This window comes from Priapulus caudatus, unplaced genomic scaffold, assembly GCF_000485595.1.
Source record: "Priapulus caudatus unplaced genomic scaffold, Priapulus_caudatus-5.0.1 Scaffold101, whole genome shotgun sequence".
In the NCBI taxonomy this organism is placed as follows: domain Eukaryota; kingdom Metazoa; phylum Priapulida; class Priapulimorpha; order Priapulimorphida; family Priapulidae; genus Priapulus; species Priapulus caudatus.
In genome coordinates this window covers 548,260-565,465 of record NW_014577162.1, presented here as the reverse complement: position 1 = coordinate 565,465, position 17,206 = coordinate 548,260, and the positions used below count along the sequence as shown (strand labels likewise).

At 40.5% G+C, this 17,206-nt stretch overlaps 1 protein-coding gene across 1 annotated transcript; it reads right to left on the bottom strand.

Moving 5' to 3' along the window:
• Positions 1-3,344: 3,344 nt before the first annotated feature.
• Positions 3,345-15,095, bottom strand: LOC106805130 (prolyl endopeptidase-like). The gene is made up of 20 exons (XM_014806612.1): positions 15,069-15,095; positions 14,594-14,721; positions 14,345-14,440; positions 13,752-13,920; positions 10,390-10,491; positions 9,847-9,989; positions 9,503-9,618; positions 9,058-9,107; positions 8,757-8,852; positions 8,351-8,455; positions 7,780-7,884; positions 7,258-7,338; positions 6,732-6,845; positions 6,422-6,570; positions 5,612-5,728; positions 5,055-5,150; positions 4,813-4,914; positions 4,433-4,589; positions 4,128-4,196; positions 3,345-3,815 (listed from the first exon to the last, which is right to left on the bottom strand). Exons 1-20 carry the CDS (start codon positions 15,093-15,095, stop codon positions 3,750-3,752), a joined length of 2,088 nt encoding a protein of 695 aa, XP_014662098.1. The 3' UTR covers positions 3,345-3,749.
• Positions 15,096-17,206: the final 2,111 nt, after the last annotated feature.

The following is a 17,206-nucleotide window of genomic DNA, read 5'->3' as shown; positions in this document are numbered from 1 at the left end:
TTAATGTTTCTATACTCTCTTTCACCTATTATTGCCAACAATTTCCTGCAAATGCCGTCCAAATGCTCATCTGTAGACTGTAACAAACGCTGGCTGCCACCATGGCTGCCGCTGCACACTGACAAATAAATATATAGCAGGTAAGAAAGCGTGCTGCAAAAATTCGCTCGACGCTCGCTTGATTTCACACGAATACAACACAAATATTCAACCATTCTACTCCATCTTTGTTTCTATTTGAAGAACAGTGTTCACTTGTTATAAAAACATACTGTCTGTGTTCGTAACCGAGCTGTGTCACGCGAAATCACACAAAGCCGAACGAAATTCTCGCGTTTGATCCCGTTGCGCAGTTTATGTAAATGGCTGCAAGTACAGGGCTATAGGCGGCACACTGCATTTTGGGAAATTACCATGCTGCTTTCCAACTCCCGTACGAGCCTCATCAAAGCCGCCAGTGGAGCGTTGCGGCGCAAAAATGAGGTCACGAAGAGCGCCGGTGGGTGTTTCCTGATTCTGACAGCCATTTACATAAACTGCGCAACAGGAGCGAACGCAAGAATTTCGTCAGGCTTTGTGTGATTTCGCGTGACACAGCTCGGTTACGAACACAGACAGTATGTTTTTATAACAAGTAAAAACTGTTCTTCAAATAGAAACAAAGATGGAGTAGAATGGTTGAATATTTGTGTTGTATTCGTGTGAAATCAAGCGAGCGTCGAGCGAATTTAGGCAGCACGCTTTCCTACCTGCTATATATTTATGTGTCAGTGTGCAGTGGCAGCCAGGGTTTGTTGCAGATGAGCATTTGGACGACATTTACAGGAAATTGTCAGCAATAATAGGAAAGAGAGTATAGAAACATTAAGACTTTCGTAGTAAATAGATTTCGTATTTATTTAGCATTAGGCCTATATTTTATTGAAACGCTCCAAGTGCCTGTGTCCGCCACCATCTTTGTCTCGTTTGTATGAAAGCGAATGGACTACCGTACCCCCAGCCTCGTAAATTGGAGATACGGCTGCCGTACCTCCAGCCACTGCCAAAATGTAATGACATTGCCAACAAACAATTTAAGAACCGTCAACAATTTAAGAAATCACATCCACCATCAAAGATTATATATACTGACTTTGACTTGATACTTTGTAGCGGTATTCGAATCGCAAATTACGGGGAGGCCAGTGGAATACCTAACAGCAGGCATACGCGTAGCTGTGACTTATATAAATCATTTCAATCTATGTTGGTAGTGAAGTAGTAATGTACTGTATTTCACTACTTGAGTACTTCAGTACTTGTTGTTGCAACCGGCATAAACAAACCTCACCTTTTCCAACAAGTTTGCGATGTGGTACGAAACACTCGCCATAATGAATATTTGCAGTGGTGTCTGTGTATAAGTGACGTGTTTCCCTTTCCTCAATATATGCTACAGTATTTCGATGAACCCCTAAATTTGGTGTTTCAAGTTCATTTTCGAAAAAGATGTTTTAGACATGGACCTTGCTGGAGCAGATGTGGCGCCATCTCAAGCTTATAAAATATTATAAACGTTTAGAAATTTACGAACTCATTACTAATGAATCTTAATATATTATATTTTCTAATATTATATAAATATCTAGCATATGTCGGTGACTTAATTCATGTTAAAATACTTTGTAAACGTGTTTCATCTTTTCAGCTATCACCCAGTGCCACGTAGTACGTGTGCGTGCGTGCGTGCGTGCGTGAAAAATACGCGTGCGTGCGTGCGTGCGTGCGTGAGGAAGGTGAAGAAAAATATTGTAGGCCTACAATGTATTTATATTTATAAATATAACTTGTGCTAGTTAGCAGTAGTAATGCTTGATTTATGTCTTATGCCCTCAATGAAAGCTATCATTCTCACACATTTCCAAAATATAAATGAAAGTGTCAATTTGACACTGTAGCTCACCTTGGGTGTGATAGAAGAGGGAGGGGGAATATATAAAGCAAGCCCATTATATACTCTTATTAATTATATATGCAAAAATAAATGATTCAGATCTGAAAGTCTGACGAGAGATGGTGCTACGGCTAAATGATCGCCATTTTGGTTTTCGAATATCGCGCAAATAAAAACAATAAAATATTCCAGTCAAATTACTGTAACGAAGAATCTAAAACACAATATTACAATATTAGTAGGTATGATTAGGTAGGTAGGTAGATAGGTAAATTTAACAAAATTGAATTAATCTAGATGGCCATTTTCATTTTTGCCAACAAATGAGCGTGGCTCAAAAGTAGGTGGACTGGCGTGCTCCAAAATAGGACGTTCAAATCCCTCCCATAGGAGTAACAACTGTATGTAATTTGAAACATGTGGGTCAAACGGTTCTTGAGTTATCGTTGACCACAGGCAGACACTAAAATGCATAGAGAAATTGCCAAAATCTACCTAATTTGCATAATAATAATAAAAATCTAAACCTGTGTGATATGTTTTGGGGCCAGTCCTCATTCATTCACATACCAGAAATGAGCAAAATCCATTGAATCTGAACTGACTTATGGCCATTTCCATTTTTGCCCAAAAGTGGGCGTGGCTCGAATGTAGGTCAACTGGCGTGCTCCAAAATAGGACGTTAAAACCTCTCCCATAGGAGTAACAACTATATGCAATTTGAAACATGTGGGTCAAGTGGTTCTTGAGTTATCGTTGACCATAGCCAAATGTTGACGGACGGACGAACGGACAGACGTACGACTGACGACACCCCATAGGAATAGCTCATCTTGACGATGTCAGGACGAGCTAAAAAGGAAGAAAAACTTGGCCAAAATCCGTATTCGCAGGATGGCGATTTCACCGCCGTGACACCTATTTTTAAGCATTGCAGTCTTACGATTTCACGGATATTAGTTTAACGATTGAAAAGCACCAGATTGCATGACTTCTAAGTTCTGGGGCACGTTCTTAAACACACACACGCACGCACGCACGCACGCACGCACACACATAGACACACTGACACGCGTGCATGCACGCACGCAGAGATACACACACGCATGCACGCACGCTACCCCCCCACCATATATATATATATCATATATATCATAAATAGTCATGACATTAGAAGGTTATAACCTTTTGTTCATGAAATGTTATGTAAAAATTAATGTCATTACATCCTAGACTCAAGGGGGTTAACTAGTTGTGATCTTTCTGACAGAACCTAGATTTCCCCAAATATTCCCCTGAAACCACATGCACAGAGCTTTGCTCGATTGCACATCTCACACATTTAAACGGTTGCAACTTGAGAGCTCTGCACAATGGTTACAAAATTATTGTAAAACTAGAACATACAAAATAACTGAGCAGTACGATGTGCGCTTTATTTCAGTACATCAACATGCCACACTTCAAAATGCAAAGCACCTCACAGCGTATTTGGGTTGATTAATTTCTAATGCCTGTATAGAACCTCTATGTTTAAAATTTACCAAATGTTTGCTAGCTTATACCATTTTCCATAAATTACGGTCTGAATGAGTCACTTCACAAACATTTGCTATTGGGATCTGTTCATACGCAAACTGAGAATGGTCACAAAACTGTACAACCCACACAGACTGTGACTATAAAAGATGCAACACATGTTCAGACATGCTGAGTCTGACTGAGATCGAGTAAACTTGTTCAGCACACGGCAAGCACGGCAAGTGTGGCGCTGCCTGCCTCCATGTGGCTCTGTGGTCAGCCTGGCTACTGCACTTCACTCGTGCCATTGTAGCTGCAGGTTCTCTGAGATGAATGCGTAGATCTCCGCCATCTCCTCGATCTGTAATTAGGAGGAGCAATCAAACGGCCAGCTGGAAAACTACTAGCTAAAATGTGCATATATCTCTGTATAACTTGCAAAGCAACTAGAGAAGTTCCATTAGACACAAGGAAATAGGCAATAGATGAATCAATGCAGCACTCTTCTGATTGACAACACGATTTTGATAGTTTACATCCATCAGTATTACATTAAACTCAAGAACATAAATTTTAGTTCAGTTACTTAGTATAGCAACAATGTTTTTTTATGGAACCACTCAAGACATCTGTCAATACAACATTTGCAATGTCTTTATTTTTGTTTACTTACGGTTTTGGCAGTTGGCTTGCCACCACCATGACCAGACTTGGTGTCCACTCTGATTAATAATGGGTTCGTCTATGATGCAGAAAGAAAATACACCTAAATTGAATTTTTAGCAAAAACAGTTTACTGTTTAGAGAACCTCTATAAAATGACATTTATACTGCACATTCCAATTAAGCTAGTCTGCTATTGATCAGGAGTGTTTTATTCACATCAGTGATGTTATTGAAATTAATCGGCGCAAACATTCTTCATAATTTGCAATCAATACATACAAACCCATATAGTAAGTATAACATAATCCTAACCTGCTTTGGAACTTTGCCAACAACCTTTTGCACCTCAGCAATGTACTTAAGAGAATGCAAGGGCACAACACGATCATCGTGGTCGCCACTCAACAATAACATAGCAGGATACTGAATGCCATCCTTTGGTACTGCTATATTATGTAATGGGGAGTACCTAGAATAAAATGATACTATAGGGTACTACCGTAGCTGTGTAAATAAACTTAGCGCGAACAACTGTACTGGCATGTTAACAAAATGATAATATGTAATTTGTGATTTACAATCAGACAGCTATTGTTTCACAACTTTGAAAGGTGATGTATTTTATTTTGAGGCACTTATAGAAACCTTACAGCAAACTATAAATGGCAATTCAAATGCAAAGTGAAACGAACTTTATTTGCCATTTGAACTGCTCCTCAATCTCCGAGCTGCCGAAATCCGAGGTCCACGCGTGGCCGATCGTGAATTTATGAAACCGCAGCATGTCCATAACTCTGAAAGAGATCAATATCGTTTCACTAGTGTAAAACGACATGGCTGCTTGAAAACTATAGATGATAATACATTAAAATCAACATTATCGTTGGTTTTGGCTAGGATACCAATGCACAGCTGTGTCATTGGAAATACCTACCCTACTTGAGCGATGACAACTCCATACAACTCAGGCCTCTGGTTAGCACAGGCCCCAACGAGAAGGCCTCCATTGGAGCCACCCATGATTGTTAACCTGCAAGTAGAGATTGGTAAAGCCTGCAATGTAATGAAGCTAAACAACTTGCATGCTGCCAACATGGTGTAAAATTAACATAAATGCAACTTAGTAGTTCGACTTTGACTGATGAAAATGAACAATGATTACTTTAATTATTTCTATTTCCTACAAAGTTCTTCCTTGCAACCTTTCTTGAAAGAAATTCAACCAAAACAGAAGCCCAAGAAGCTATTCTGAGGTGAGAAAATGAACTTGTCAATAAGCATGGTTGATACCAAATTTACACAAACCAAACCAAAAAATGCCAGAATGACCAGAATTCCTCATGATTATACAGTGATTAAAGTGATTAGTACAGCTCAGTGATTCACAATTACTACCAGACTGTAAAACACAAGTAGTGAGTATGACTACGCCTGAGAACGGTACACCTGGCATTCCGACTCTGAGGTGTAATGTTGAATACACCGGCTAACCTTGAGGGAGTGGTGTATTTCTGCTCCACCAGATGCTCCGCTGCTGCGTGAAAGTCATCGAACACGTTCTGCTTGTTTCCCAGCATGCCTCCCTGGTGCCAGGTTTCCCCATATTCCCTGTAGTAATGGCGGCGGAGATAATCACACAAAGAAAACGTCAATGTATGCAGCACAAGCGCGATGGCTACTCTCGCTTTCCTGTGCTTCAAAGCATGATTCTCGCGTTGGAATCAATTGGACCTCTGACTGGATACACACGTGTACGCATGCACACATCACATATATTCTCGTACTCTTTCTGTTAATAAAGAAATTCTCACACACTGGATCACCGTGTGCGATAGATGCATACTGCTTCATCGAGGACAAAGAATTCATGACGGAGGCTCGCCAATAGATGTGCTTATCTAATTCGAGATGCTTGAACTACGTTGCATATTCAGTAAATAATCACATGTATTTAAAACAGGAGGCCCCCAGTCAGCACCACAGGATGTGCCTCCAAGAAATTAGCATCCCAGGATCCCAGGGCCTACTGTGAAAAACATAATATATAGCTATAACAACATCCATTTAAAACCGTCATAACTTTTACATGTGAAGGCCTGTGTAAAAACCCGACGCCACAGACTCGCGACAATCACATCCGTTCACGACGTTTCCGGCGATGTGCCGTGCGGCTTCGGCGAAGAAACTCTACGCGACGTTGGCGACCCCCCCCCAAAAAAACCCCGCTCACGCTCAACCGCCGCGACCGACCGACCCCGTTCCGCCGTCGCCACCGCAAAGTTGTAGGGGGCGCTGACGTACCCGCCGCCACGCAGGTTGACGAGGGCGAAGACGCCGCTGAGGTTCTGCATGAAGACGATGCGCGAGACGCTGAAGTAGGGAAGCAGCGCGATGTTGAAGCCTCCGTAGCCGTACATGAGCACGGGATGCGAGCCGTCCAGCACGATGCCCTGTCAAGAATGAACGAATGAACGAACGCGCCGTGAGCGAACGATGTCGGACGGATTTACATGTGTGAATCAAGGGACTTGGGATGAGAGTATAGGCAACGCTGGCCAGACGTATGTAATATTTGATGACACACTGGGTAAAGGGGAATTTTTTTACCCACCTTGCGGTGTACTATGAACATGGGAATCTTGGTGCCATCCTTGCTGGGGAAGAAGACCTGCTTTGTCTCGTACTGGTGTGCATCAAATCCTTGCGTCTCTATCTCACGAAATACCTGCAAATTTCCAGCGCTAACTGTTAACTAAGGCACTGCCAGACGTTGGTGGAAAATTAACAGAGCATTAACGTGTATCTTGAAATCAAACTAGTTTGTCACAACTGAGTCATTATACGTAGTAATTTAAAAAGTTTAAAAAGTTAGAATATCATCACACAATAGAAATTATATCTTCTGTTAACCTTCTCTGTTCACCTTTGTGACTGGGATAAAAACAATGCAAACAATACTGCAATGTAAAGAACTGGCGATAGTTTTACTGTACTCCTAATTACATATTTATTTGTAAGCATGTGATGTGCATTATTTTGAGCAGAACGTAGCAAAACCACAGAGCAAGTCTTCTGCACAAGCAGTGCATATAGCATGTAACACTGAAACGATGTAAAAGAAATATATGTTGACTCACCTTTGGTACTGGATTTGTCTCAGAGAAGTCATAGTGGAAGATCGTTCCAGGAGTCAAAAACGACGTGAAGTAATAAAACATCTGCAAATATCAACGAAACGAGAGACTTAAAGGAGGCAGTAACTGGTATTTAGGCACTTTCAGCCATTCGTAGTTCGTCTCACACCCACACTCATTGATGATTGGTAGGAGCTTGCCTGGGCTGCTTTTAACAGTCATCTTACAACAAGTTGTTATATTTAGTGACCCTTTGCTGGCGCACACATGCACGAATCAATAGTTTTTTCACGGAACTTACGCTGGAAATTACACGTACTCATTGCACCTGCAAATTCCAGATCCCGTTCATTTGAAAATGCAATATGCATATGCCATGTGAAGTTGCTATTAATAAAGGTGTGGCAACATTTTATGTCTAGTGGCTTATCTTTTAGATGAGCCATGTTATCTTTTACGTTCACCATGTTATAATTGTTATAGTGAACATGCTGGGGAAGATATGATTCTATAATAATTTACTACCTCATTGTGATCCTTCTTTCCAGAGTAGCCTGTCACTGCACCAACATCCAGTGGCAATTTCTTCAGTTGTTTGCCAGTTTCTAGATCATGAAGGTAGACAGCATTCTGCACAAACAAGTTTACAACAGCATAGTTTGAACTAAGCTATATAAACACAAAACAATTTAGACAATTTTTAACTTATTACATTTACACACGCTAAATAATCATTCCCTCATATCAATTATACAAATAGGAACAACATTAGAAAGTAATATGCCACTGTGGCTGCAAAAATTGAACATTGCAACAGGGAAGTTCCCATTCACCTTGTGCATTGCCTTTCTATGTACTTTCTATAATTATTTGAAACTGACAAAGTCAGATAATATGATGAACATAATCTGCATCAAACATGTTTTTGTTCGTTTATAAAATCTACCCATGTAATGCACGAGGAAGAATGTTTTAAAAGAGTGGTCACACCACACTCTAAATCTATAATAAATCTGTGTATTAATTATCGATACAATTGTATTAAATGGTGTGCTACAATAAGTCAACATGAAGGATAACAGGGCTATTGATATACCTTGACATCTTCAATATAACACAGAACAAGGACATTGCCATTGACACATGTAGCCCATTCCAGTACATCATTGCTATGCTCCGGTATCAGGTCTACCCAGTTATCCTAGCAAAATATGAAAGCACTGATAAATAAATATAATTCTAGTAAAGAATATTTTTATTTCACTTGCATCACATTAACCTCAGTTTTATTATATTTTGTAGAGTTATGTTAGTTTTATTTATTTATTTTATTTTATTGTTATGTATTCCTTTTTATATTATTTTTGTGTGTTTACAGATGCCTGAATTTATGTGAAACCTTATCCAGATTACGTATCTACTGTATTCACAGGCCATGCACCAGTATGTTATTCAAGTCATTATTCATGTTTGAAAGTTAATTAATAAATGTGCAGACATACCATTCCTAAGTTGTTGAAATCGATGTTTATCAACTTATAGTTTGGAGATTTCAAATTGGTCTTGAAAGTGCATACTGTGCCTTCATTTGTGATGTACTATAAGCAAACAATAGAAGATATTATTCAAAGAAGACATACGCTTATATCATTATACAATATACCACTAGTGACAGTTTATATGTAGCTGTAGCATGCCATGACTGCAGTTAAACAGTAACTTACCAAAAGTTGTAATATGTTAAACGGAGAATACATGCATTGTTAAATTTCAATAAAAACTTCACAAAGATCATATACTAACCTCATATTCAGCATCAAAGTTATCCACTACAGTAACCAATGGCAGCATACCTGGAATCAAACATTTTCCCAAATAGCTTTTATCCCATTTTTGCTGTATACACATTTCAATACGTGCAGGATCAGCTGAAGATATTTTACTCTCCTAAACCAGCTTAGACAACGAGCTCCACCAACTAGACACAGTTTTCCCTCTGACAAGTGATACATCAAACACTTTCTCGTTATCCGTGGCAACACCAGCATGTGGGCAAAACAAAGAGACTGAACTCTTTCCTAGAAGATCAACGACGTCTAGCTACTAACACATCAAACAAGACAATCGACCCACTTGTGAATAGACTCGTACAAACTACAGTATAGGCGACAGTAGTATAAACTCACTACGGGCGGAACGTAGCTCAGACACCGATGCGAAATCGCGCAGTTTTGCGCCGAGCACGTACCGGTGATGCCGTCGGTGAGACCCTGTAGGTCGGTGTAGTAGAGCATGTTGACGGGATCGCAGCCTCGTCTCACCGTGACGACGACGTAACGACCGCAGTGGCTCACCTCAGCGCCCCTGAAACCGTGAAAACGCTCTCACCGCTTCCGTGCACAATACACATAGCGAGGCATCGCACGTGCACAACGAATCTTAACGTGGGATAATTAATTACACGCATTGTGCATGCACACGTCGTTGCTAAGGTTTGTTTTTAAAACATTCTATTACAACATTGACTGGCAGGCAGATAGGTCTATTATCTATTCTGAATTACGTCTTGTAGGGTCACTGAATTGTACTTACGTCATCCACTTTGGCTCGCTGGGCCACTCCATGCATAGTGGATCTGCTTCCTGCTCCGTACCAATCCTGTGATAGTACAGCTGCTGGTTAACGTTCGAATCCGTCTCTGTACCATCGCCCTTGTTGTCGAGTTTAGGGTAGCGCTAGAAGAGAACAATTATATTGTGTTCTCACTTCTTGCATGTGTACGGCTAAAGTCTAAATTAATACTATCTGACTTTTTGACTTTTATACACCAAAAGTCCAGACTTGAGGTCGAATTTACATTAAAACTTGTTTATACAAAATGAGGATTATGTTATCACAACATTTGACTGAGGGCTGATATCTAATTATACACAAAGGGGATAATAACCACGCAAGCACGCTCGCATCACACATGCACAATCACATACGCAATTGCACATCACATATGCACACACACATACATGCATGCATACACGCACGCACGCATGCACACACACATGCTTGCATCCATTTACAGACACACGTACGTATGCATATATCTAATCACACCTAATATATGAGAATATATCTACCTACATTGTAGAATAGACCTTTGTTATCATGGGTCCATGCCATGCTTGAGAACTTCACATAATGCAAAGTATCTGGAAGCTCCTTCCTATTTTCAACATCCATAAACTGCAATATAAAACATATAGACTAGCACAATGCAAACACTACATTTACACACCTCTATAAGCGCACACATAAGCACACACGCTCACATATTCAATTGTACATACTAGATATTCTGTTTATTATACACTCCTGATGTATCTTTAACCATATACATTTCAATTGTAACGCTTGGATAATTGAAAAATAAAATATCATGAAGAACTAGGAGGAAAACAAGTGCCGCAGAGCGACAGCGCTCATCTAACGTCTACTGCGGTGACTCTGTGGTGGAGTGGTGGGATTCTAGTAAACCTTGTTAGTCCCAAATGTGTTCACATACACGCCGAAACAGTGGAATGCACAGGGATGGTATCAGGAACCTTCTCAAAAGAATGTTCGTTGGGATCGTTATGAAAGTTGCCACGAGATGGCGCGTACGTTTAAGTGTCTTCAGATTAAAGATGGAAGCTCCCATCATACGTAGTAGCAACAACTATCTGCAAGACAGAATAGGTAAGCACTCATCCATTTACCTACGCAAGCCTACAGGCTGCGCAATAGAGAGCTGCCACCTGTAACCAATTAAGGCAAAAACTCCACAGTCCCACCAACACATGCACTGGCAGTAGCCACTGGCAGTGGCATACGTTACATGTAACATACTGACAGTACAGAATGCCATATAAATTATACGATTTAAGGAGCATAAACCTTCTTTAACCAAATTTAGCTTTTGAAATTTCACTGTGACATTGTAGCCTCATACATCCAGGCATGTATAGATTCTACTAGCAAACCCGGCAGTCAAATTCTTTCTAACAGACAGTCAACAAATCCATGTTTAACCCTCCTCTTGAGGGTCAAAAGGTTATCTGACACTTACTCTTCGCATGTCAGCAGAAAGTAGATTTCATGGTCCTTTCAATAATGCCATAAAAATGCTAGGTCACCGCTGAAACAAAAAAGTTTTTCAATCGCTCCGTCAGACCATGTCCTCAGAAAATGTCTAAAATCTGCCCTGTGCCCATTGACCTTTGACCTGTGACCTCCAATTTCGGCACAGTGATGGCTTTTCCTACCATGATGCTATACACCGACTATCACGAGCCTAGGTCGAGCCGTTTAGATTTGTGCCGCAATTCTGCATTTCCTCCCTATACCTTAAGTTAAGGAGTGAATGTTCCCCCTTCTTTTACACCTCTTGACCTTTGACCTTTGACCCCCAGCTTCGACAGCCCAACTCGTTTTGACGATCCCCCCCAACGACCCGAATATCGTGACCGTACGTCGAGCGGTTAAGATTTGTGCCCAACTGTTGACGGACGACCGGACGACCGGACGGACGGACGGACGGACGATCAAGCGATTCTACAAGCTGCATCTGACTATGTCAGATGAGCTAAAAACCCAGCTATTTCTAGTGTATATTCCTGTGGGTCATGTGGTAGTACTATATGGATAGGTGATGAGGCTGCAGAGGCAGAGTGATATGGAAATAAAGACTGGAAATATGGCTACCAAATCATAATCACTGTTAGCAGTTTGGCTGTGATGTGATACCACAACATTGGTGGCAGCGGTTTGGTTTACGAATCCACCGTACAGTCACTGTACAGTCAAAGTGTCCATCATTCTTTGGTCGTGGATGTCATGCACCCTCGTGATAGAATGGACGAGGAAATATCTGGCTAGCTTGCAGCATACGAGACTGAATTCGACGAGTTTGAGAGTTACTACAACCTACATTCCACAGCAGGCGAACGACAATGAAAAAGACGGGAGATCACGCGCAGCTCTGCCGCTAAAGCAGGAAAGACACAGGGAGCGGAGAGATCGAATAGCAAGTCAGTGACAAAGCCCACAGCTGTTAAGACTGTTAAGAAAACTGCAAGTGCGGTGCCTTCATGGCAATAAGTCGACGCGCACAAGGCCGCAAGTGCTAAGACTGCAACAAGTAGTAGAAGAAAAGGCCGTCGTATTCGCCCGCGCCGTAGACAAAAGGACGCATCTAAGACATATCTGGAAGAGCAAGTGTCATAATATTCCAATGCGGAGGAGAAAACGAGGCCAGCACAGCCAAAGACTGTAGACACATTAAGAGTTAAAGTAGAACGGTATTGTTAATATATATATATATATAGCCTATAGGATCGGAATACCATAGCCAGTAAAACGGGCGGTCCCGGTTTAGTATGTGTGTTAGAGTTTTTATAATATGCAAGCAGCACGCTAAATATTATATCAAACCCGCGAATAGGCAGGTCTATAAATAGACTCGACGGGTATAGACCAAATCAAGCGAAGTGTATGTTATATGCTAATATGCTGTAGGTCCATTCGTGTATTAATGACACACGGTATACACATCAAGCGATGTGTGTATCTTCATACATGTATAGATAAGATGCATATTTACTGGTGTTCGCGATTCTGAATGGAATTGTAATGTACCTGCGGGTTATAAGTGCAGACTTACAGTGTTGTATCTCACACAGACGATCGCAGACGATCGCAGACGATCGCAGACGATCGCAGACGATCGCAGACGATCGCAGATGATCGCAGACAATCAAAGACTATCACAGATGATAACAGACGATCACAGATGATCGCAGACGATCGCAGACGATCACAGATGATCGCAGACGATCGCAGACGATCGCAGACGATCACAGACGATCACAGACAATCAAAGACGATCACAGATGATAACAGACGATCGCAGACGATCACAGACTATCACAGAACCAGGAACTCCTGGAGCAGCGTAGGGAACGAATGAGGAGGAATTATGATGCGGCTGGAAACAATCAAGAACTCCAACCACTCCTCATAGGACAAAACGTTCGATTTCTAGACAAAGAATCCCACACATGGATTCCAGCACAGATAGCTAAAGTGTGTAACGAACCCCAGGCCCGGTCTTATGTTGTCACCACACCAAATGGCACCCAACTTAGGAGAAATAGAGTGCATTTGAGAGACATCCCGCAGATGCTTTTCCTGGCAGAACCAACTAAAACCGAGAGTACAAATCGAAGGGAACAAGACAAGGTACCAGATCACACGGCGGGTAATGAAACAGAAGTATATCGAACACGTTCTGAACGTGTCAGTCAAAAAACCAGCCCGTTATTGTTAAAAATATATGTTGACGTAGACTTAAATAGATGTTGGTGTAGTAAAGGTTGCATACTTATTACATATATATGAATATACATACATATATATATATACATATACATACATATATATATAGGACTACCACAACATCACACTACCTTTATTTTGACCCAGTCCGACCCACTCTCACTTAGCCCATATGCAAAGTAGCGGCCATCCTCAGAAAAGGCAGTACCACGCAATGACACAGTGCCATCATGAGATAGCGTGTTAGCGTCCAGGAACACCTCTGCCTCAGCATTCATAGACTCCTGCACATAGAGAACACTGCAACCACGGAGAGACACAATTAGTGGTTAGTGAACGGCAGAACATGTGCAGTGAAAGACTTAATTAGGTAGAGACTAAGTTAACAAAATGCAAGTGTGACTTCAACATCGTTGTGGCCTCGTTCGCATAATATATATTCCCAAGAAAAATTAATCTCATTGCAAATGAAATGCTGTAACTTATCTCAATGCAAAAACAACTAAATAATTAGACTTGCGTTACCTACGCGAAACAAAACAAGTAATTACCCAATTCACCAATTGCATTTACCCAATGTATTAGGAATACTGCAATATATACATGCAAAATATTGTTATTGTGTTCTTATTTATACGGAATTGAAAAATTGCTGTGTAGAATAACTAAATGATTAACGTTACCCTATATATAGAGATAGAAGTATAGTATTGAGTTAGAGCACCTTTGGTTCTGTAGACCAGTATTGAGGTAATAGAAGTACCGATGTCCACGCCTAAATGGACAGCTGTACTTGGGATAGTTCCAAAGCTCCTTCAATCTAAAAACATGAACAAAATGACCTGTGAAATTAGTGCAATGACATCCTGTTTATACATACAACACAGTTTAAATAAGCGCCACAAGTTACGTAATGTCACTAACTTCACATTGAACTTTAGACCATGCATTAAATGATATTAGCATTAGCTACCTTTTCTGCAAATCTTGCCGATTCTTGCATTTCTCAAGGTATGGTATTGCTATTTCATTTTGAGCATCCACAAATGCCTTGGTCTCTTCTGAGTCTGGATCTTCAAGCCAGCGATATGAATCTGAAACCTATATAATTTTATATACGAGCATAAGATTATAACACTGGCAATTTAAATATATATACTGCACAATAATAATGATCACAATAATTGAATTTTGACAAATTTCTTGCTGCATAGACTCACTGACACATTATCCCTAGAATGTTATGGTACGTCAAACGCTATTCTATGCTATGCTGTGTTGTTATGTTGTGTTATTTTATGTTATTTAATGTTACATTATCTTATGTTATGTGACAGTATTTCAAGTCATGTCATATTACGTTATGTTATAACATGTTCTTATACTCCTTGGTGTCCCATAAATGGGACATAGCCATAATGTAGTGTATCTGCATGTAGCTAACTAACTGTGCAGAAATCAAGTTGAGGTGTCATTAAATAGTTATCCCCAGAGCAATACACCAGGTTGAGCTTTATATGGACACCGAGGGTAGGCACTGCCAGAGTGCTTTACGTCCTCAGTGATTCCTTTACCTCCTCATTACCTGAGTCAGGCCCGCTATTTTATGTGATCATCTGAGCCACGGGGAATTTACTGTTAATGTTGAGAGGTTTGAAAGCGTTACCTAGCTATAGACCCTGAACTTAGTCTTTGAACTGAAAACTGGACATGCTAACCACTGGACCACTGAGCTCAAAGACGGAAGAGATTTTAGCAATTCAGTAGTCTGGGTAAATAAATTAACCTCAATGACGAAAACGAAGTGGCTCGTGCTCCGGTAACCGGACCACGAATCTGTGCTCCGGCAATCCAAGAATGCACTGCATCGTCATGCAAAGAGCATTTCTCAGTGCAATCAAAATGCAACATTCGTTCAGTATTATCATAAAGATTCACGGACCATTAATGCTGCTAAGGAAATAGTACCGAAACGAGTGGAAAATGCTAATGAACATTTGAAGTATTACACTGTGAACTACACCTGTGTTTTTGGAGGAAAACTGTTCATTGCAACAGGCACAGGGAAGTCAAATTGGAATTTTGATTGAAAAAGCATGACGACATGACTTGGCATTGAGCGAGACCATGACTTTGCAATGCATTCTGGGATTGCCGGAGCGCCAGCCAAAAGAACTCCCGGTCCGGTTACCAGAGCATGAGCCACTGGCACTGCCCTCAGGTGCTGCTTGCCGAAAAACAAGAAGGCCGGCCGTAGTTGCTGTCTATGGCTTCCAGTTCCACGACACGAGATAACTGAGAGTGAGTGTGTGTCACTGCGTGTACCTCAGTTACAACCTTGCCAGTAATATATAATAATAAATCAAAACGGGCCACAGATATGCAATTGAACATATCATGATAACAATGAAACATATTAATAATTATAACAGCCAACAAATGCTGGAAATTGAGTTTGATTGAGGGGACATCACCGGGTGCGTGCACAGGCACTTGGAGCGTTTCAATAAAATATAATGCTAAATAAATATCTATCTACTACTAAAGTCTTAATGTTTCTATACTCTCTTTCACCTATTATTGCTGACAATTTCCTGTAAATTCTGTCCAAATGCTCATCTCCAACAAACGCTGGCTGCCGCTGCACACCGACATATAAATATATAGTTATATATGTATATATATAATATTATATGATATATATTCATATAATATATATCTTGTATATAATAGAATATGTTATATATATATATATAGAATATAATGTATATAAACGTAACTATATGAAAATATTTATAATGTCAGTGCAGCGCGCCCATGGCGCAGCCAGCGTTTGTGCGATACATTTGACAGCATTACAAAAATGGTCAGAATTTACAGAAGCATAGTATAATATAATACAGGAAGTAAGATAATATAGAGGAGTAGACCCCAAAACATGTGAATTTCAACTGCTTGCCTAATTTACCTGATATATATAACGGCCAAGCTCGATAAATAATACACAAATGAGCGTTGGACATCGCTCTAACTAAAACGTTTACTTATGTCTTAAATACCTCTTGCCTTACGAGATATAGCTGAAACGCAACCTGTCATAGTGATTACTAAGCGCGCCAGATTGCCAGATAGCATCCGAACAGGGCTAGGCCTGGAAGGAATGGTCGTCTTGACAAGAATGCCCACCTTCGGCCCAGAGTAAGATAATATAGAATAATAATAAAGATAATATAGTATATGGATTATAACATATGTTATATAGTGGTATATATATATACGTGGTACATTATATAATAGAGAATATATATAGTGTGTAAGATACTCAGGTGGTCGAAATTAGCGTACGTCCGACGCGGAAGTACCATATCCTTGCTGCGGATAACCAGATTCAATGCTTGTACCGCCGGATAGGAACAAAAAAATCGGCAAATCGGATAAGGTTTGAGCTTATACACTTTACGGCTCAGCGCATCTGAGCGAAGCGCGAGTGCGCGCCCATTATTAACTATTTACTCATGCCACAAGCTTATTATACGCAGGCATAGCATATGCCAAGCGCAAGCGTCCGGATTTAATCATTCAATTG

Excerpts from the sequence above, each read along its gene's own strand:
- LOC106805130 (XM_014806612.1), bottom strand. The coding sequence starts at position 15,095 with ATGACACCTCAACTTGATTTCTGCACA. Across the intron at positions 7,885-8,350 it reads GTTATATTGAAGATGTCAAG|AATGCTGTCTACCTTCATGA; the intron begins GTATATCAATAG and ends TTGTTTGTGCAG. Across the intron at positions 7,339-7,779 it reads GAAAGAAGGATCACAATGAG|ATGTTTTATTACTTCACGTC; the intron begins GTAGTAAATTAT and ends TGATATTTGCAG.